Source organism: Penicillium taxi (genome assembly GCF_028828555.1).
Source record: "Penicillium taxi strain IBT 34144 chromosome Unknown utg000006l_segment0_segment0, whole genome shotgun sequence".
NCBI lineage: Eukaryota > Fungi > Ascomycota > Eurotiomycetes > Eurotiales > Aspergillaceae > Penicillium > Penicillium taxi.
This window is the reverse complement of record NW_026643208.1, coordinates 118,454-138,648: the sequence shown is the minus strand read 5'-3', so window position 1 is coordinate 138,648 and position 20,195 is coordinate 118,454. Positions and strand designations below refer to the sequence as shown.

Here is a 20,195-nt window from a genome sequence, read left to right as displayed (position 1 = left end):
TGGAAGAGTTGCGAATATTTATGAATTTGAGGACAAGAGACTCGAGAGTTGAATTCTTTCATGATAAACTAGACAGTTGTTGTCGAGCAAAGGACACAAAGAACCCTGGTTTAAACAGTGGCATGGCCATCGGTTAGTGGCCACAGTCATCGACAGTTTAAACAAGATTCTTTGTATGCGCCTTTCATACTTGAGCAGCTGACGTCTTCGACTGGTACATGTTGCCATAATTAGTCCTGGAAGCAATGAACGGGTAGTGTAAAGAAAGAGACCGTTAATTCGAATGCGTTGGCATCAAAAATTCTTTCAATGGGAGGAGCACCGTTCCAATAGCCTTTAGAAAGTATGGCACTATGTTGAAAGAACGAAAAAAAATCAAAATATGAAGGCATTAATGGCGATTGATATTGAGGTTTATTATTAGCAAAAGGGCGCAAATGTGGAATATACTTGACAAGGTAGAGCGTAGCGAAGATCTGTAGCGAGAGTAACCTTTTTATTGACGGAATAGTAATGGCATTAGCAAGTATTAGTCTCTGGAGGACGAGGATATGTGGCTGGATATGTGATGAAGCAAAGAAGGAAAGTCATTTTGGCATCCGTATAATATGTACTGTCAGAAGCTTGAAATAACGGCAGATCAGTCTGAGTGGTGAATACGAAAGTTACCATACCAGACCTCGACCTGAGCGCATGTGACTTATCATGTGACCAATATACCCCTTTAGGACTAGCTCCAATCAAGCGAGCACACATCCCAATCAGGCTAGTGCGCCAATTACCCGATCCCACAACGAAGCAAAGGTCTCTCAAGACTTCCTTCTCTACGTACATCCCTCCGTCGACAACACATCGCGAGCCCTCGCGCCAACCACCCATCATGTGTACGTTATCACTCCTGCATCTCAGTCGCTGTTCTATTCTCGCCAGAAAGAAACCCCAGAACCTCAGCAACCCCAAAACCAAGGCCCAGATTTGAGGCCCTTTCGACATCTCAAGAACAATATGGCTAACTTCGACTTTCTCGATTTATAGCGCTCGTGTCCGGCGAGAAGACGAACTTCCAATACATCCTTCGTCTCCTCAACACCAACGTTGAGGGCAAGGAGAAGATCATGTACGCTCTGACCCAGATCAAGGGTGTTGGTCGCCGTTACTCCAACCTTGTCTGCAAGAAGGCCGATGTCGACCTCACCAAGCGGTACGTTCTCGATACATGCCACGCAAATTCCGACTGAGAACTCTTGCAATTGTCTCCGGTTTCTTGAATGGATGGGACTTTTTCCGATGCACCCCTGTTCAGTGTTCAAATTCTACACCCTGGAAGAAAGGATTCAGACCAACCCAACTCAGACATCGGAAGGACTGCAGAGTTCTCAGCAGGAGTATTTATCAACTTGAAGTCAGAAATACTGACTGATTTATTTTTAGTGCTGGTGAGCTTACCACCGAAGAGCTTGAGCGCATTGTCACCATCCTGCAGACCCCCACCCAGTACAAGATCCCCAGCTGGTTCCTGAACAGACAGCGCGACATCACCGACGGCAAGGACTCCCAGGTTGTTTCCAACGGTCTTGACAGCAAGCTCCGTGAGGACCTTGAGCGCCTCAAGAAGATCCGCGCCCACCGTGGTCTCCGTCACTACTGGGGTCTGCGTGTCCGTGGACAGCACACCAAGACTACCGGCCGTCGTGGTCGCACCGTCGGTGTGTCCAAGAAGAAGGGCTAAGCTATTGTGTCTCTTTCCCGGGGGTATTTGGAGGGATTCCTTTGTTCTCGGCTTGTTTTGGGCATCCGTGGGGTCTTTTTTTCCCGGTTGGCTGGCTAGGCCAGTCTTAAAATTGAAAATGAATCATACCAATCTGAAATGACCCGACCTATTCTTTTCTTCTCGTAGACATGGTGCTTCTAGACTTGACACTATGATGACATTTCCACGCTAGTACCTACGTTATCATCTACGTTGGGTAGAAACTCCCAATGCCTAGGTATATTACCCTCAGTACTAAAATGTAAAGTTCGATAGTTCTAATCTCGCTACCGGAGCTTTCGGGCATGTCGTCACATGATAAGGACACCGGATAACGTATCTTGGCTCGGCTTTTTCCTTTTCTTTTTTTAGCAGTTTCTTTTTCAGTATTGTTTTGTATAGTTGTGACAAAATCGACAGGTGATCTAAACATTGAAGCAGAGTTCAATCGAAATACTTGAGTGAACCATTGGTGACCAAACCATATGCTTTTTTGGCCCGTATAAATGTTAAGTTGAGGAATTCAGTCCCTGGATGTCCGATTTCTTTGGTGGTAGTTCTTCGTTCACTAAAAATGACTGCTGCCTCTCGTATGCCAATCCTTATGCGCATACCAAATAGTTCTGATCGGTTGTTGCGAGGAGGATATACCAGGAACGACATTCTGTGGAGAATCTACTCAAATTGCTTCTTGGATAGTTTTTTCTCTTCCATGTGGTCTCGATATTCCTTGCTTCTGAAGTCAGCGAACATGTCCAGCTGGATCTGAAAAATGGTAAGCAGTCCTCTCAAGTCGATTAGTGGTTAGATCGATTTTGTTGCCATGTTCTTTTGGATGACAGAGGTAGGTACTGATGCCAGTCTCGATCATTAAAAAAAAGTCTTTGCCATTCCATACCACGCCCATCGTGGAAGAATCTTGTTGAAAAAGAGCGCAAGAAAATTTCTGCTCGATATAGCAGTCGCTATGGCTTGTGCTTTGGCGGCTTTGTTACGAGACGTCACTTTCTTTTCTCACTATCATATTCAGCTCTGTACCAAAGAATTCATCTGCTAGGAGTAACAAGGCCATGTTTTGGAGCTACTCTTGGTGATACTTCTAGAAATTTTCAAATCAGGATCTCTAGCTAGTTCTTTGAGTGCGTAGCGCAAGTCTCTACTGAGTAGACCCCTTCATCTCCGTCAGCTTGATCCTGCTCAAGGTGATTAATAATCGCGCTATTCGTCGAACTCTGGAATTGTGGGAACTTGTCTCATAGTAAAAGGACTGCTGAATGCGCTGCGTCTGCCATAACACGACTTTTGATATATCCAAAGTCGCCTCTAGGTTCGGCTTACCCCGTAGCCTTTCTGTCTCTCTGCGTATTTGCAAGACATGATGTTAATCTTTGATCTATCGGGCCTTGACATCGGTTGCTTCGGACCATTAGATCTGGAAGAGTTTCTCAGTTATCTGTTCTTTCTCGTATATCTTCGACTCAGTGACAAGTTCGACCATCCATGTGATGAGTGGCAATCAATAAGCTGGGTGGAAGACGTGCTAAGCGAGGTGCTGCTCTTAGGTACTCTTCCTTTCACTTTTCCTTTCACTCTTCCTTTAACTCTCCTGAGGTCACTGTTCTCGTCCCCACTATATATGGTTTCCTACTACATCAGCTTCCTCTCTTCCGCCTTCTTCCATCAACACTTCTCAATACAGTGTGCCCAGGTTACGACCAATTCAACCAAAGACGGAATCAGGCCGTCCTACCGACTCCATTTCAGAACCTATCTGACGAGTAGTTATCAATCCCTCATAAAAGCCCTGGAGGGTACATGATCGCGTATATACTTATTTTCTTTTCTTCCTCCTCTTGCTGCTTCTTTGTCCACCCTTTAATCCGTGATTTTCGGATTTTGGCCCTTCAACTTCGAATTTCACAAGAGGTCTGGGAGGATCGCACAAATCAGTTTGGGCAAGTTGGTATGTGATTCTCATTCTCCCATCAAGCTGCTAGATAACTCTCCTGGATGGAAGTATGTGAAGTTCGCGCAATAATAGAACCAAGTCATAAACATTGTTATTGGCTCATATGTTCTATCTTGAGACTAGAAGGGCTCCATTCATGTGGGCTTGAGATATGTGTTGAGCCTCTAAGGGAAGTGTAGGAGGGGTCTCATGAAAAGATGCTGAAAGATGTAGAAAGGACGAAGAGACGAACAGAGAACAGAGGGGAAGATGTATTGGGGTGATTTCGGGGATTCTGGGAGAGAGAGAGAGAGAGAAAACAGATAATATATATAATAATATAAAGGGTAAGAAAAATATGGAATAGAGTGATGAAGAGAAGGTTGAGCGGCTGAGAGGTATACTTAATGAATGGTTGTTGAGGTATTACCTCCAAGTTTGTATGCTCTACTCAACTGCCCAGCATTGACCTCAGCCCCTGAATTTTCGGGATAGTGGGAATCGTACTTGATCAAGGTATGGTTGGGTTGATTTAATGATTTAATCTAAACATCCACGTATAACTCTTAAAGTCTAGGGTATGTTGAAAGTACTTCAAATATATACGCCAGTGGATACCGGGCAGTTCCAACAAGGTTATCTCAAACTCACCTTAGTGAGTTGACTAGCCAAGAATAGACCTTCCAGAACAAGCAGCATTGACCACAAACTAATGATTTGGGCCGATCTGTCAAGATCATTGCCTCGTTTGTGAATGCCGAGACGGAAGGCCTTGCTCAGTGCGGGGTAGTCAAAGCTTAGTACAGGAAGATGAAGTATAAGTAGATCATAAAGATAATTTAGATTTGGATTTAGATTTAATACTAAAATACTTTTGGCAGGTCTTTATTCAAGTGGACGTGATATTCGTTATGCCTTCGTACGCTATGTCGCACTAGTTGCGGAAAAGCCAAGAAACCGAAACGCCGGGTATACGCTCCTATGTGATATGCAAAATAAATAGAGCTGGGCCGTAGTCTTTTAGTCTCCAGAATTCATCGTGTATATCTGGAGACCGAATCAGATGGGTGTGTGTGATTTCGTAATTTGTCACGAATATGACAGGCCCGGTTGAAATCAAAGGGAATAAAGAGGAAGACAGGTCGTGAAGGGTGAAGGTGACAAGTCGGTGAGATTAATGAATCGACGATAATAGGTTGTTGACGGACTCTACGCGCAGACTTGAACAGCTGCTAAAGCGCGGGTCAGGTCTTCAGGTGAAAACGGTAGACACTTACCCCGTGGAGACATGGTCACAGGGGTGATTGTGCGGACAATGGGTGAGCAATATTTCATCGACTCCTTGATCTGGGCTATGTGATCCTCTGTAGCCTCGATGAGAGAGTTTTCAGGAAGAAGAGTCATCAAGGAGGCACTGTAGCTCTCAGAATCGACGATGGTAGATGACTGAGAGCCAGAACTGTTGGCGCGTGGAGCTGCCGAGAGAGGGTCTAATTCCAATTCCAAGGGATTTTCCACAGGGATGACAATGCCCACTAGATTGCTGTCAGACCACAAGTTTCGAAAAGAAAGATCGGCGTAATATTGGATCATACCTGGGACTGAAGGAACGTCATCCGGGGAAATCTCTGAGTCGGAGTCCGAGACGCACGGGGCGCCGAGAGTGGCGCACGGTGACAACGGTGACAGAGATAGTTGTTCCAATGATCTCGTGCGTTCCACCATAGCGCCCTCGAACGTCCAAGACGCTAGGCTTTTTTGGTGAGCCTTGTCAAATGGCCCCTTGAACTTGGACGGCGGTATTTCTTTTTTCTTGTAATATTCCACTTGAGGCCTTCCATTGATAGAACTGGTGCTGTTGGAGGAGCGGTGGAACACCCGCCGAACTTTCTCTCTGAAATTCATGGTTTGAATTGATAAATGCTTTTACACCGAGAACAGTGAAGGTTGTATTGATGGGGTGTTCCTAGACTCAAGGGACTCAAGGGAGCATACCACTTCCCAGGGTATGGGACTGGACGCGATGGATGTGCAAGCACTTGGTGGAGATACGATTGATAGACAGTATTCGCATTCTATGGTTGGATTGAAAATTGGGTATTGAAAGGAGAGAAAACGAAAAGAGAGAGGGGATATGAGGGATATATCTAAGGGAGGGAAGAATCGGAAGGGTATCGGATGGAGTAATGTGGATTCTAGATAGGGAATAAGGAACGTCAGGCGAATCCCAAGGCGATTTCGGTGTGGGCGGGAGGGGCGAATAACACTAAGTGGGTAACTTGATTTGCTTCTGAAATGTGAAATGAAGTTTAATCCAGACGAATCGCGTAATGAAGGAAATGGGACCTAATCATTGTGAGACTGCAGCCGTCCATCGGGACTAATGCGGGCCATATGTCGCTCACGGATAGCTCGGCTTTTTGAGAGCTCCAATTTTTCTGGATGCCGGGTTAAAATTGAACAATCTAGAATAGATATGACATAGACACCAGAGTATAGATGAGCACAGATACACAACAGACCTAAACACTCCACTCGGACCCAAGAATGTACACAGTAAGTTTAACGGAGTATGCCGTACCTGGAATGAGTTTGGCCAAGGCCAAGTCTGCAACGAAGGATTCCAGAATAGGGGGGGATCTGTGCTTTGGTTGCATCATGTTCGGTTTGCCTCCGTATTTTGTGAAGTGTGTGAAGTAATTGTGGATATAGTATTGCCCGGGTTATGCGTGATTTAGTCCCACTCGGCACAGTTTTGCCGATTACTAAACACTTATGTATTATATAATCATTTAAGGCCAACTTTTCATCAAATAGGCCTGCTGGCCCAATGGCAAGGCGCTTGACTACGAATCAAGAGATTGCAGGTTCGACCCCTGCGTAGGTCAATTTTTTCTTCTTTCCTCTTTTTTTTTCCTCTTCATTTCTTCAATTCTAGCAGAGAATATTGCCATGTTTTATTTAGCTATCCTTTTCTTTTTACTATCTACTTTCATGATGACAAACTCCTGTCAGTTTAGGGCTAATTGACGACTTTCTAGAGTAGTCAGTACTTTTGCCCCACTAGCCTTTCGAAGGATCTTTTGCTTTTTCTCGCTTCTTCTCAGCCCTAGATTTGGATAAGGTTTGATGTGTCATATTTCAATCTGATGTAACTAGTACCTAATTTAGTCCATTTACAGAACTAAAGAACTACGTAAAATGGAGAAGATAGAAGCAGTAAAGAAGTACACTTCCCTTGCATGAACTGTTAACCATCACTATATGCAGCCCTATTGGACCCAAATGGTTTAGCACTAGGGCACAGATACACCTGCGACCGGAACTATGAAAATTGCATGTATTCAAATGTTATTTAATTGCATATCATTCCATTTAAAGTATCTTACCTAGTACAAAAGTACCTTGAGAATGAGAATTTGCAGCAGGGGATCCATTGGAATTGAAGGAATTGAAGAAATTCAAGAATTAAAGAAATTAAAGAAACTGAAGTTGATGGAAGTACAAGTAAACAAAGAGTCAAAGTAACTCATTCAAATTCATTGTATATTCCACGTTCTCTGTGTAATTTCTGATTTCACGTTCTAGAAGCATCTGAAGAAGGGGAGAACCACGGGTCAATTCCAGTCAATCTTCCAATTTCAATTCAGTCCAATTCAGTCCAATTCAGTCCAATTCAGTCTAACATACCGGATCATTCTCCATCCCTTTACTTGGCCCACTTCATCCTTCCTGCAACTTCACCCTTGAACTCCTCCAATCCTACTGTACCCCGTGTTCTGTGGCAATCTCTGCATACTTTACTTGTCATTCTCGTGGCAAATAAATTCTAATCACCGCTCTCCAAATTCAATCACAATGGCTAAGAGGGGCGGTAAGAGGAGGAACAAGGGTTCCAAGTCTGCTGCTGCAACTGCTGCAACTGCTGTCTCTCCTGCTCCCTCCACAGAGGCTGTTGACAGTACCAATGTTGTGTAAGTCAAGAGAGAATAATAATAAAAGTTTCGATCGCGTGCCACCTGGTCATTGTGTAGCCTCTTGTGTAGCGCGGCGCTAACACATTTCCCACAGTGAGCCAGTCCAGACAACTGAAGAAAATGTTACCGCAGGTACTGAGAGCACTGAGCCACTGAAAGAAGAGACTCCAGTTGTTGCGCAGACCGAGGAGCCTGTTTCCCCGGTTGTGTCAGAGCCCGAGGTCGAGGTCGAGGTCGAGACAAAGTCGGAGGAAAGCATCGACGAGGCTACGCCGGTGGTAACAACAACTGAGAACAAGGTGGAGGCATTTGAGCCAGTGGTTGAGAAGACGGAGACCGTGATCCAGAAGGAAGAGGCAAAAGGTATGACTGAGCTTGTTAGTGACGTAGCAATGGACAAGCACTCACCAGTGATAGATGTTCTGCCTGAGACCACCAAGGATGTCGAGTCGACCGAGATCGAAGAGGTCATTGCACCTGCTCCTACCACCCCGCTGCCTGAGCGTCCCAAGACCTCAGAGTCGACCGCCGTTCCCGCCGTTATCCCCACTTCTGTCGAGCCTGTGACTGCTGAGCCTGTGACTGCTGAGCCTGTGACTGCTGAGCCTGTGACTGCTGAGCCTGTGACTGCTGAGCCTGTGACTGCTGAGCCTGTGACTGCTGAGCCTGTCACTGCCCCCAGATCCATCGCCACAGAATCGACCGATGTCGCGCCCGCGGCTGCGCCCGCCGCTGTCGAGCCTGTCACTGCCCCTGTCTCTGATCCCATCACCACCCCAACTGAGACCATCGAGGCCGCACACATCAAGCGCCCGTACGAGAAGCCCATATTCTCGAATGATGACGTGAAGCCGCACAAGATCGCCAAGACAGAGGAGGAGCAGGTTGCCGGCACAGTAGAGAAGAAGACTCTGGCTAGTGCTGGCCCCGCAACGGCGGCACTTACCACCCCTGAGCTCGTTCCTGTTCAAACTTTCCAGAAGGATACCTCTGCTGAGGTTTCTCCCAAGACTAAGGTCAACGCATCACCTTCACCGGATGCCGTTGCTGCTGCTAGTGCTGCCTTGGATCTCCCCAAGGCTGACAAGAGTGCGGCCTCAGCTGACGAGAGCGTGACTCCAGTTGACAAGAACGTGGTTTCAGCTGACAAGAGTGTGGCCCCTGCCACCGAGGAGCCCAAGACTCCTGAGCTGAAATCCAGCGAGACTCCCAAGGAGGCTGTGCCCACCCCAACCACCACTGGAAAGAAGTCCGGATCCCCTGAGCCGGCACCAGTGAAGAAGCAAAGTTCTAAGGGATCTGAGATCTCGGTCGAAAAGGCAGAACGAAAGAAGGGTGGATTCTTCGGTTGGTTGAAGCGAAAGTTGAAGTAGTCGATAATAAGGGAAAGGCCAAAGGCCCGACGAGATGTCGGTGTATGAACAAGAACGATCTGCCCTGCTCTATAGGTAATATAGGTGTTTTGCTTCAATGTTTTTCTCCGGATGATACACCAATTGATAGTGCTTATTGAATGAAATGCTTCCCCTTTTATCATGAATTGATTTGGCAAAATGTCAATGCGGGGCTTGAGTCGGGAGTCCGGCAGACTCTATTTTTGACTTGGCCCAATCGAGATTTTCATATCGATTGAGTTTAAATGTAATTCAGGTTCAGATGCTAGCTTGATGGGGCAGACCTGTGTTTCAGGAATGATTTTCCTTTGATTGGTATTGACGCGTTCGAAGGTACACCCCCTTGTCGAATATACTATGAAGGAGAAGGAGAAGTTAGACGGGCTGCAGGTTCGAGCTGCATAGGCGACGAACCTGAAAGAACACGGATATCTCTTAGTGACAAATTACTGGTAAACTCCTCTCCTGCCACAAAGACACCGTGCACACAATTCTAGCAATAATTACTCAGCAATTGAGCCATTCCTCGCGTTCTGACCTGAAACGTGAGTTATCTGATGCAGCCTATAGGTTCTTCCAAGTATCAATAACATCGATAATCGAACTTGGAAGAAAAAAGTACCTCTCAGCAGTGTTCTGGTAAGACCTTCCACCCTCCTAGAAAGTAAATCCGACTATTAATAGGTAACCACTGTATTTTGGCCAGGTTGATGTATTTCGTTTGCACTCCTATGCTTGGTGTTGACTTGGACGAGTAAGAATTTTAACAGATATCAAATCTGTATGTATCACAAGTGACAGATAAATTGATGAACCATGTGGGAGATCATGATGTTGGTTGAGTATTGCGATCTTGATATAAACTAGATAGAATACGGACCCGAAAGGTGGTTGTCGTTTACTAAACAGAACACATGGATTAGATATTCAGACGACTGAGGTATGTTGAAGTTGGATGTTCTACTTTAGTGTTGACAAAATATGGGCCAAGGACTCCAAAGAGGATTCAGGTAGCTATAAGATGGGAATGAGTGAATTTTTATGAATCATGATTATTATGGTTGATCAAACCATGTCAGAGGGAAGAAATGATGAGAAATGAGAAAAGAAGGTTGAATCCCAAAGGCGGAAAAGAGAAAAAAATAAGAAAAAATAAAGGAAGTGGGAGTGGAAGTGGGAAAGGGTAATGGGTCCATCAGAAGAGAAGATAGAGTGCTCTCCATCTCAACTTCGTCATATGGGTAAGAGGGGCAGGAAAGAAAAGCAATCTTAAGATGTCAGCGCAGTATTGATCAGTTCTAGCTTAGGTACGTAGAGCTTGCTCTCGTCCTGTCCAGTATTGGCTCTCATCATAGTCTCAGAAAGCTAGCTCTCCTGCCTGGTCCCAGGGGCGATATCGACAGGACCAAATATAAAAAATAAGATATGTGAAGAAGAAAGAAAAAGAAGAATAAGAAGAAGTGGTGGAGGGGGGTATTTAATGGACTAGACTGGCGCACTTCCAAATCACTCGTCCTGATTGGGAACTATGTTGATGCTTCCAGTTTGTCATCTAAACGCGTTGTACCTCTTTTATGTTTGCATTATTCAAGTAACTTCTGATTACCCGGGCACTTTTTATAGAGTGATATTGATAGTTAGATATTCCGCGGTAAGCCTTGGAGTACTCAATTAGATACACTCCAGCCCGATTCAGCTCAATAGTTTGAATACCCATCAATGCGATATCTTAAAATGCTTAGGGTACGAACTCGTTACATCATGAGCATCTCTCTCATTTTTGCTTCTTTTTCGTTTTTCTCAACTTCAGACTGTCCCTCCACCGACATGCAATGTCCTATATAATATCCAAGTCGACTCGGCAGTTGGAGATTAGTCGCTCTCTACACTTGCCTTATGTTTCGCTCGGCTCTCCTCCCTCTTCTGAAACACCAAGTACAAAGTCGGCACTGAGTATTGTCACGATTCTTACAAGCTTTCACATCTTTCTGGACCAAAACCAAGTAGCCTGGGCCAGCAAAATCCGGTCTCTTTGAGGCAGAAGCGTGTTTTCTTGGTATCTTCTGCTTCTTCAGGCTCTTTGGCCACCTCTATATCGAATGAACAGTCGTCTTCAGAGACTCATTCCTCTGAGCCTGGGCTCTATACTGTCTGTCTTATGCGGGATGACTCTTTCGAGTGCGCCTTCCATATTAGTGCTTCATGTACATGTGGAAAGAGCTTGTTCTTTTCTTTTCTTTTTGGGTGATTCAAACTGAGTAAGATCGTCGAGCATGAGAAAGGGATCAAGTCTGCGTGGCCACCGCATTGGCCCTCGAAATACATGGTATAACAAAAATACGCAAAGTATGGCTGAACTTATCCCATCTATGAGCCTTCTACTTACGAAGGTCGGTATCCAGGATATCTTATGGTTGATGGGATATCGCTATGGTGGATTGCTGGGCCTGAGGGCTCTGAGGGTCCTAAGGGTCCACAGCTTGTTAAAATGATTATATTATCTCATGATCCGACTGAAAGTTACGATACTTCTCTCGTTATAATGGCTTTATTACAACCTTGATTAAAGTGAGTACATGAACCAGGTATGTCCTATAGTGTCATATTTTTCATATTGTTCAATTCGTGCTTTTGATGGCGACGAGAGCTACCTGATGCTTGGAACAAACATCCTCATAGACCTGCAACGTGCATAATATGAGATGAGTTCAATACAAGATCATGGAATACAACGTTGTGCAGGTAGTGAACTCGGACTTATTCCATATAGAGACTAGTGGTCAATCAACTTCCCCCACATTCATGGTAGTGAAAAGTTCTAAGTAGCAACGAGGACAACCTCTATTTTTGAGACTGTAGTTTTAAGTTCGCGGATACCTGGTATTCTTGGGATTCATTAAGTAAACAGAGGAGGGAAGGTGAACCTTTATACGTGGCCTTGGAAGGGAGCTACCTCTCTTCACACAGATTCATAGCAGCAGATGATCTCTAGAGGAGACCCACAGTTTTATTTTTTCGGGTATTGATACTTAACTCGTCACCTGAATACTATCTGCACATGTAGTATTTTTTCCAGCGTTGGAAGGTTGGACCCGTGGGTTTTCTTGCAGTGCAATGGAACCCCGGGGTTTCAGATGCAAACATTGGAATACATTATTTGGGGGCCAGATGATCATAATTTAAAGTATCTGAAGATAATCTCATGAAGTTTTCAGAAAGACAGTAACGTTACCTGCAATCGGGCAATATAAAATGTGCCATCTTTCCTTAGATCTTGACAAGCTTGGTAACTTTAGTACACAGCCCTACAATACAAACGAGTCTAAAATTTCCTTGAATTAACTGCATATTGGATGATATCTACGGAATTTACCGAGAGTACGGAAATGATTTCGGGAGGATCAAGTGCAGATTACGTATACACTTTTCAACCGGGCCGGAGGATTATTGTGCCATATTATCCGAGCCTGAAAGGTCATTGCTCTCAACAAATTAAGTCCGGTAAATCCAAGCCGGATAGCCGAGATGAATTATTGTTATTCAATTGGGCTGATGTTGGGAAGTAGGTAGTTGTGGTTCAGTATGTTTAGATCCACGGTTTCAAGGTTATCTAAGGTTTGATCTTCGATCTGATCTATAACAACTAATGCAACTACATGTATTTACAAAATACCCCTTTAATTTCTACTGACTACAAAGTAGATGAATCCTTACGTGGGGCTTATAACGAACGGGTAACTCGGGCCTCCACTTCGTAAGTCCGAAGGTTGGGATGAAAAAAAAATATTAAAAAGCCCATAAGGTCGTTGGCTGATTTCAGTCTGCAAGTGCGTCTGACAGCAGTCTGTATCATTTCCCTCAATATGCTTGCCTTGTCGTTGCTAGCGCTGGCTTCAGCCTGCTCGGCGTCATCCTTGCCCATCGTTGACCTAGGTTACGAACGGCACCAAGCCATCTCGTTCAATGTAAGCAAATCAAGTAATGTACACTCCTAAATAATGGCTGATAGAATAAGAGCACAATTGGCTTGTACAATTTCAGTAACATTCGCTATGCCGCACCGCCTGTTGGAGATCTCAGATTCAGAGCCCCAGTACTACCCACGCCCAACCGCGAATATGTTCAAAATGGTTCGGTAGGCCGCATCTGTCCCCAGGGAAGCACTACCTGGGAATCGGATATTGCGCCTGAGTTCATCGTCAGTGTTCTGTACAACACGACCTTCGAGGGCTCGACCAATATCTCGTCGTATGAATACACAGCTGCCAAGGTTGATCCTCGCACTTCTGAGGACTGTCTGTTCCTGGACGTGGTTGTTCCCAAGAAGATATTTGATCGTGCTGCCGCCAACTCGATTAGTCCCCTTCTGGCACCCGTCTTGGTATGGATTTATGGTGGAGGCTTTGCGGGCGGCGACAAGTCTGACGATAACCCCACCGGGCTGATTGAGCGTAGTATTACCTATGGAGATGGGGTCGTATACGTTGCACTGAACTACCGAGTAGGTTGATGAAAAGCTCCCACGCTCTCGAAAATTATACTGACTCATCCTAGCTGGGTGCTTTTGGTTGGTTGGCTGGTGAAAGTATCGCCGCAGATGGCACTGTCAATGCTGGACTCCACGACCAACGCTTCGCTCTGAACTGGATCCAGGAGAATATCCACCTGTTTGGAGGTGACAAGAACAGAGTCACTGTTATCGGAGAGTCCGCGGGAGCCGGATCTATCATGCACCAGATCACCGCCTACGGAGGAAAAGTCTCTGTCCCTTTCCAGCGGGCGATTCTGCAGAGTCCAGGTTGGGTTCCCACCCCGGATGAAAACCAACAAGAGGAGACTCTGCAGACATTCCTTAGTCTTCTAAATGTCAGCACAATCGAGGAGGCTCGTAAGCTTTCTTCCAAGAGTTTGATTGAGGCCAATGCCTACCAGATCAGCCAGGCTGTATATGGTAGTTTCGCTTACAGCCCTGCTGTTGATGGAACATTTGTGCCGAAGATGCCTGGACAGCTTCTTTTGGAAGGCAACTTTGCTCACGATCTGTCCGTGATGGTGGGCCACAATGCCGACGAAGGACTCCTGTTCGTTTCCCCCGACAGTAGAACGAGCGCTGGTCTGGCCGTGATGCTGGAGCAAAACTTCCCCAATGTCAAGAAGCACGTCACCGAATATGTCACCGAGGTTCTGTATCCACCCGTCTACAATGGGTCATACGGTTATACCAATTCAGTCGAGCGTACCTCCCTCGTCATCTCGGATGTGATCTTCCAATGCAACACCAAATACCTGAACTGGGCCTACGACAATAATACCTTTGCTTATGAATTCAGCATCTCGCCCGCAGTACACGGTCAGGATCTGGCTTATACCTTCTACAACAAGGGTGTTGCGAGCACTAGTGAGTTTGGCATGAGCAATGCCACTGTGGCCTATGCGCTACAAGATTATATTACCAGCTTTGCTCAGTTTGGAGTACCCCGGTCGTCTGTGGCACCGAGCCTTGAGCTGTATGGTCAAGATGGGGATCTGATGAATCTCGAAAGCACAACCATTCAGCCAGTGATCGACTCGATCAACAATGCACGCTGCCGCTTCTGGCAGACTGCGCCCTATGCCTGAGTTGAAGGGAGTTATACAGGCCTGTAGATCCCTAAATTTAATTAAATAGCTTTATATGCAGTAATGTTCCAAGGTTAGAAGAATACTATCGACATGATATTTCACACAGCTTATCTTACTCAGCCCTACGAGTAGCATTTTCTGGAAAAAAATAAAAAATAAAGTGGGCCTATACAGACTGATATTTACCTAGGTAAGTAAGTATTATCGGAGATGGCCGTTTAACCCGTTTAACTATTAGCTTTTGAAGTTATCGATTAAGGTTCATACCCAGTCTAAATGTAGATATTTTAAAGTATTTGAATACTCGTGACTGATCCACCTGTTCATGTAGCCAAGACTTAGATCCAGGTACTTTACTCCTACATACTATCATTTGTGGTGGAATTGCGGCTGAATGTGCGGTGTCAGCTTGATGAGCCAACTATCCAACTAGTTGTTAGCGTAAATAATCCAAGTGAAATAGGCGTGACAAAGCCAAGCCTTGGAGTAGCATGGTACAAGATCCACATGATTACTACCTCGTAACTACCTTTAGTGCTTTATAAAGTGGAGATTAAATGAAGAAGCTGCAAATAGAATTCAACGCTGTAGCCTAATTTAGCCTAACTTACTAGACTAAAATATCTAAATGTCTCGGAGTCAAACGGATTACGGGGCTTACAAGTAAAGGGTGTAATTGATGAAACATGTAGACTTCTGATATAACCAATCACATCTGCTGTGGATCTCGCCAAAAAGCTTACTTTTCTATAATTTGAATAGAAAAACTATTTGGACTACTTCACATTTACTCCTTTTTATGAAGTCCCAAGATTTGGCTTCTCCATTTATTCGACATTTTTCCCTTATCTCTCTCACTTTCTTAACCTCAATTTCCACTTTCCATTCCCCCATATTTCAACGTACCTTCTTTGTATAACTATTTAACCTTTGTTCACCGACATACTTCCCACTTTCTCATTCAAAAAAGTCCTCTCATTCTTTCTCTCAGTCTTTCTCTCAGTCTTTCTCTCAGTCTTTCTCTTATTCTTCATAATCCACTATGCGTCTTCAATGGGTCACTCTTTTCTGGGGTGCGATTGCTTCTTCAATCCCCCTCACTTCTTCTCATGAGATCCGGTTAGCCTATCTTCCTTCCATTGAGCCCGATCACTCGATAGACTCATATCTCGTAAGTATGTTCACCAACAGTATAGCATTATAAATTAACCTTTTGAAATGCAGTCCATTAAATGGTCTATACAAAATGACACTCTCTACGCCAATAATAACCGGGTCTTCCCACCCTCAACGTCAATGCAACTCCAAGTACCTCATATTCAAGGCACACAGAACACTCATTCCGACTTTGACGACCACGATCTCGATCTCTCTTATTCCCTAGAGGTATCTCCTCTCTCGCGTGATGACTTCGCTTCTCCAAATCGCATCTTGCAGGTCAAGATGGAATTGCTCGACTTGCAAGGTCGCCCTGTTACTCCCAACTCGGTCGAACTAGATCTTGTCGCCCACTCAGACGGTAGTCAGCATATTGCCCAAATTCGTCTGCAGCCAGGTCGCATCCTGCATGACGACTCTCCGCACAGCCGTCCGTGGCAGATGAAGTTCTGGAAGACCCAAATGGGCACCCTGTCCAAGCCAGAAAATGAGGAGCAAACTCCCCACCCAATTCCGGGTGAGAACCTCGCTCCTGCTGAGGCACCTGAGTCGCATGTTGGATACCTCTCCTCGCCGTACTGGTCGCCCACCTACATGGATCACCAAGGCTCCAAGCACAGAGGCCATGCGTTCTTGCGTATGGTGCGCCCTGTTATTCTCCCTGCTCTCTTCGGCGCTATCGCTGGCTTGGCTGCCTGTCTCGTTGGGTTTGTGGCTGGTCATGTTTTCCTCTCTCTAGCTACACGCATGGGTCTTCGCAAGCAGCACCAACAACGACTGTCACTTAATATGGAGGATGATGTTGAGAAGTCCCCACTACTTGTGCCAGAGACTCATGCCACCTCTGATTTAGATGAATAAGTATCAATACGGTAGATTATTAATTTTTTTCCTTATTATTCCAACGCCTCTCCTTTTGTGAGAAGCAAAACTTCCTTTCTACTATCAATTTGTACAATTTATATCTCTGTTTAGTATCTCGACCTGGTGTATAAGGGCAAGGTGTGCAAATACCACTGATACTAATACCCACTGACTTCCTTGCTGAGTTATGACGGCATATACGTCAAAACTGATATACAGCAGGCCTGCTGGCCCAATGGCAAGGCGCTTGACTACGAATCAAGAGATTGCAGGTTCGACCCCTGCGTAGGTCAATTTTTTTTCTAATTTTTTTTTTTTCATCTCGAAATTTTCATTTGCGGGTCCGGACCCGCTTATCCATACATACCCTGGCTACAGAAGCACATCGTGAAAGCCGACTATATTTCATCCCAATCAAAAACTGCTCCGTATGCAGGAATCCGTTGGCTCTAGGGTCCTTTTCTGGAAAACTTGAACTGGACCTAGTACAGTACCTACGTTGGTACAGAGTATCCCCGGGTTCATTGTTGGACTATACAATTTTGTGGTACTCCGTAGTTCCTATACTAGGCACAAGATCACCAGACATGCAATTCCCAAATGCAATTCCCAAGGATCAAAAGTATTATTTTAAACCAGGGCATCTCGGGCTGGAGTGACCTGGGCTTTCCGCCACGTCTCATATCATCTGTGGCGTACAATAGCAGGGGAATTCCATGTCTTCATCATCCAATCGCTTCCAGGCTTGGCTTCGAACCTTAAATCCCCGCAATCATAGGTCAATTACCCCGTTTCAGGTACAACCTTACCCCTTACCCCGTACTAGATGCTTAGGAGTGCATGGGCCTCTACCTAGGTATCTTGAGGGATATGTGAGAAGTTTCAGAACCGGGAAATGTACCTGAATGAATCCTGGAAACTTTTCCAGTTTTTTAATGACATATAGATCGCCTTTGAGCTTGGACCCTGGATCCATCACTGGACATACTATCTAGGTAGCAATTATGGTGTCTCGGCAAGGTAGTACTAACTACGTACCTCGTGTTCAGTTGCCCAGGCGAGTCGGGTAGTGATTTCAAGGTTACCTAGACATTTAGGTTGGGTAGGCAATGTGCCAAGTGTATGTCGGAGAGTCGATGTCCGTGCAGGTGGCTGGCATCATTAAATGCCTTGTTGATAAGGTGTCCAGGGTGTTTAAGGCACCAAGGTGTCAGTTTTAAGGTGTCCAGGGGTAAAGGTAAAATGGAGAAGTCTTTACAGGATTGGAGTAAGTAATAGAGATAAGAGGCAAGGAAGCTAAAGTATACATGGAATACTCATTGTACTTAAATGTATTGGGAAGCTACATAATTATCACTGATTATTACATAGATGCATGTGAGAAATCAGGATGCATCTTGTACCTAGGTATAGTACACAATGACAACAACATTTGAAAAGTGGAGGAGTCAATCACAGTCACCGCTATTGACATCTCAGCCGGGTCCCTTTCCATTTTTCCTTTCCCCTTGCGTTGATCCCAGTTCCCCGCCAAGTCGAAGTAGCGGTGTTGATGAAACGAGGACTAAGTACGGGGTACGGAGTACTGGTCCCTGGACGGGAATCTATCTGTCAGTCAGACTGTATCTGTCTTGAGTCCTCATGATAATATCCGAGTAGCTCAAAAACAAGCCTTCTTGATGGAGAGTATGCAGGAAGAACACGAGTTCCTGTCCAGATTCATCAATTGATAGGCAGTGCATCATAAGTGACGTCAAAAAAGCAGAAATCAATAGTCCAGGCAGCTAGAATCCAAGGATTGAATTGAATTGAATTATTTAGACCGGCGACTGCTCGCACCCCGATTGGATACTATTTTTGCTTTTTCTCAGCCACTTGTTGACATAACACAGTTACCTAGACAGTACGAGAGTACAGAGTCCTATGTATTGAGAATATTAGAAGGTAGATAGTACGGTGTAGATGATATCAGTATTCTTTTCTTCCATTCCTCACATCAATCCAGGGAATACAAAAGTCGATGATCTTATACTGGATCGAGAATAAGATCTACTTTCCATCGCCCAATTTTAAGCCACAAACCCAATTCCATGACCTCACAGCTATCTATAGCTCTAGTTCAGTAGCTACTACGTAGTTTAGTAGTGGGTATACCCAGCCACGTTGACGAAACACAATACGTTCCATAACCATTAGAAAGCCAAATACAAAGGGTAAAAAAGGGTCGAACAACACAATCAGATCCACCCTCGCCGATCTTTAGAGCTTCGGCTAGATTTCCTTGCCTTTTTTTTTTTTTTTTTTTTTTTTTTTTGTTTTTCGTGGTAACGACTGTGCTTCTTTCTTGTTTTGATTATAAAAAGATGTTGTTTCCTCATCTCTTTTTCTTCCATCTTCACCTCTCACAGCTCCCACATTTTCTACTACTTACTCCTCAACCCTTCTCCCCCACTTTTTCATTATGAAGTTCTTCTCCACTATTGTTTTGGCCATACTGGCTGCCTCCCAGGCCAGTGCAGCTGTTTCCGTCTCATCCTGTGCTGTAAGTGGTTCACTGGACAAATTTGTTGGATTGTCTCATTTAACCAATGTCTCCTCATAGCAAACTTGCCTCAGCAGCATGAATGATAAGGCCTCTGAGCTCGGTTGCGATTCTGGTGATTTGAGCTGCCTTTGCTCTAAGGCTGACTATGCCAACGGTATCCGTGACTGCACCAAGGAGGCTTGCCCCGATGATGACTCTGCCAGTGTCCTCTCTACCGCTTTGGCTAGTTGCCCCAGTACGTATTCCAGTTTTCATACTTCCTTTAAATAAACATCTCACTGAACAATCCATCTCCAGGCACCACCACCACCACTGGTTCCTCTACCGGGTCCTCAACTAGCTCCTCGACTAGCTCCTCGACTGACTCCGGTGGTGAGTCTACGACTGTTTTCACCGAAACTACCACTTCCGGAACAGAGGTTGAGACTAGCACTGTCACTTCCACTTTCGGAGTTGGTACTAGTGCCTCTGGCAATGAGTCCATGACGACTTTCACGCAAACTAGCACTGGCAGCGTTTCGACTGGCACTTCACTTTCCAGCGGTGAAACCACCCTGATCACAAGCACAACCACCAGCTCTGGTGATTCCACTACGCTGACTCAGACCAGCACGTCCACTTCAACCGGCGGATCTGACTCCGGTAGCTCTGCTACCACGTCTGGCTCTTCCTCGACTTCGACTGGAGCCGCACACCCCATGGCCACTGTCGGCAGTGGTGCCATGGGAGCCCTCGGCCTGGCTGCTCTGCTTGTGCTGTAAGCGAACTGCAAATATAAAGCAAATGACGGGAAACGATTATGGATCGACGACTTAGGAATAATAAGTTAATGCTGCTCTAATGAACACAAGCCCAACTGGGTATCAAATGTGCTGTACAAATCGCCGTATTCAACAGTAGTCAGTATTAAGTAACCTGGATCAAACAATTCAACTCA

At 45.2% G+C, this 20,195-nt stretch overlaps 6 protein-coding genes across 6 annotated transcripts; 5 read left to right on the top strand and 1 right to left on the bottom strand.

Annotated features, from left to right (window-relative positions):
* Nucleotides 1-730: 730 nt before the first annotated feature.
* Nucleotides 731-1,729, top strand: N7495_009187 (40S ribosomal uS13 domain-containing protein; the record flags this gene model as incomplete). The annotated part of the gene is made up of 3 exons (XM_057211838.1): nucleotides 731-884; nucleotides 1,036-1,201; nucleotides 1,432-1,729. Coding segments are annotated over 3 exons (618 nt in total), but the record flags the coding sequence as incomplete, so codon positions are not given.
* A 3,178-nt stretch (nucleotides 1,730-4,907) lies between these two features.
* N7495_009186 (uncharacterized protein) lies at nucleotides 4,908-5,603 on the bottom strand (the record flags this gene model as incomplete). Its single annotated transcript, XM_057211837.1, has 1 exon — nucleotides 4,908-5,603. One exon carries the CDS (start codon nucleotides 5,601-5,603, stop codon nucleotides 4,908-4,910), a length of 696 nt encoding a protein of 231 aa, XP_057058700.1.
* A 1,953-nt stretch (nucleotides 5,604-7,556) lies between these two features.
* On the top strand, nucleotides 7,557-9,048 carry N7495_009185 (uncharacterized protein; the record flags this gene model as incomplete). The annotated part of the gene is made up of 2 exons (XM_057211836.1): nucleotides 7,557-7,672; nucleotides 7,770-9,048. The coding sequence occupies 2 exons, from the start codon at nucleotides 7,557-7,559 to the stop codon at nucleotides 9,046-9,048; spliced, it is 1,395 nt and encodes a 464-aa protein (XP_057058699.1).
* A 3,884-nt stretch (nucleotides 9,049-12,932) lies between these two features.
* Nucleotides 12,933-14,688, top strand: N7495_009184 (uncharacterized protein; the record flags this gene model as incomplete). Its single annotated transcript, XM_057211835.1, has 3 exons — nucleotides 12,933-13,034; nucleotides 13,079-13,570; nucleotides 13,624-14,688. The coding sequence occupies 3 exons, from the start codon at nucleotides 12,933-12,935 to the stop codon at nucleotides 14,686-14,688; spliced, it is 1,659 nt and encodes a 552-aa protein (XP_057058698.1).
* Nucleotides 14,689-15,733: 1,045 nt separating this feature from the next.
* Nucleotides 15,734-16,710, top strand: N7495_009183 (uncharacterized protein; the record flags this gene model as incomplete). Its single annotated transcript, XM_057211834.1, has 2 exons — nucleotides 15,734-15,862; nucleotides 15,916-16,710. The coding sequence occupies 2 exons, from the start codon at nucleotides 15,734-15,736 to the stop codon at nucleotides 16,708-16,710; spliced, it is 924 nt and encodes a 307-aa protein (XP_057058697.1).
* A 2,464-nt stretch (nucleotides 16,711-19,174) lies between these two features.
* N7495_009182 (CFEM domain-containing protein) lies at nucleotides 19,175-20,019 on the top strand (the record flags this gene model as incomplete). The annotated part of the gene is made up of 3 exons (XM_057211833.1): nucleotides 19,175-19,255; nucleotides 19,316-19,493; nucleotides 19,556-20,019. The coding sequence occupies 3 exons, from the start codon at nucleotides 19,175-19,177 to the stop codon at nucleotides 20,017-20,019; spliced, it is 723 nt and encodes a 240-aa protein (XP_057058696.1).
* Between the last annotated feature and the right edge of the window lie 176 nt (nucleotides 20,020-20,195).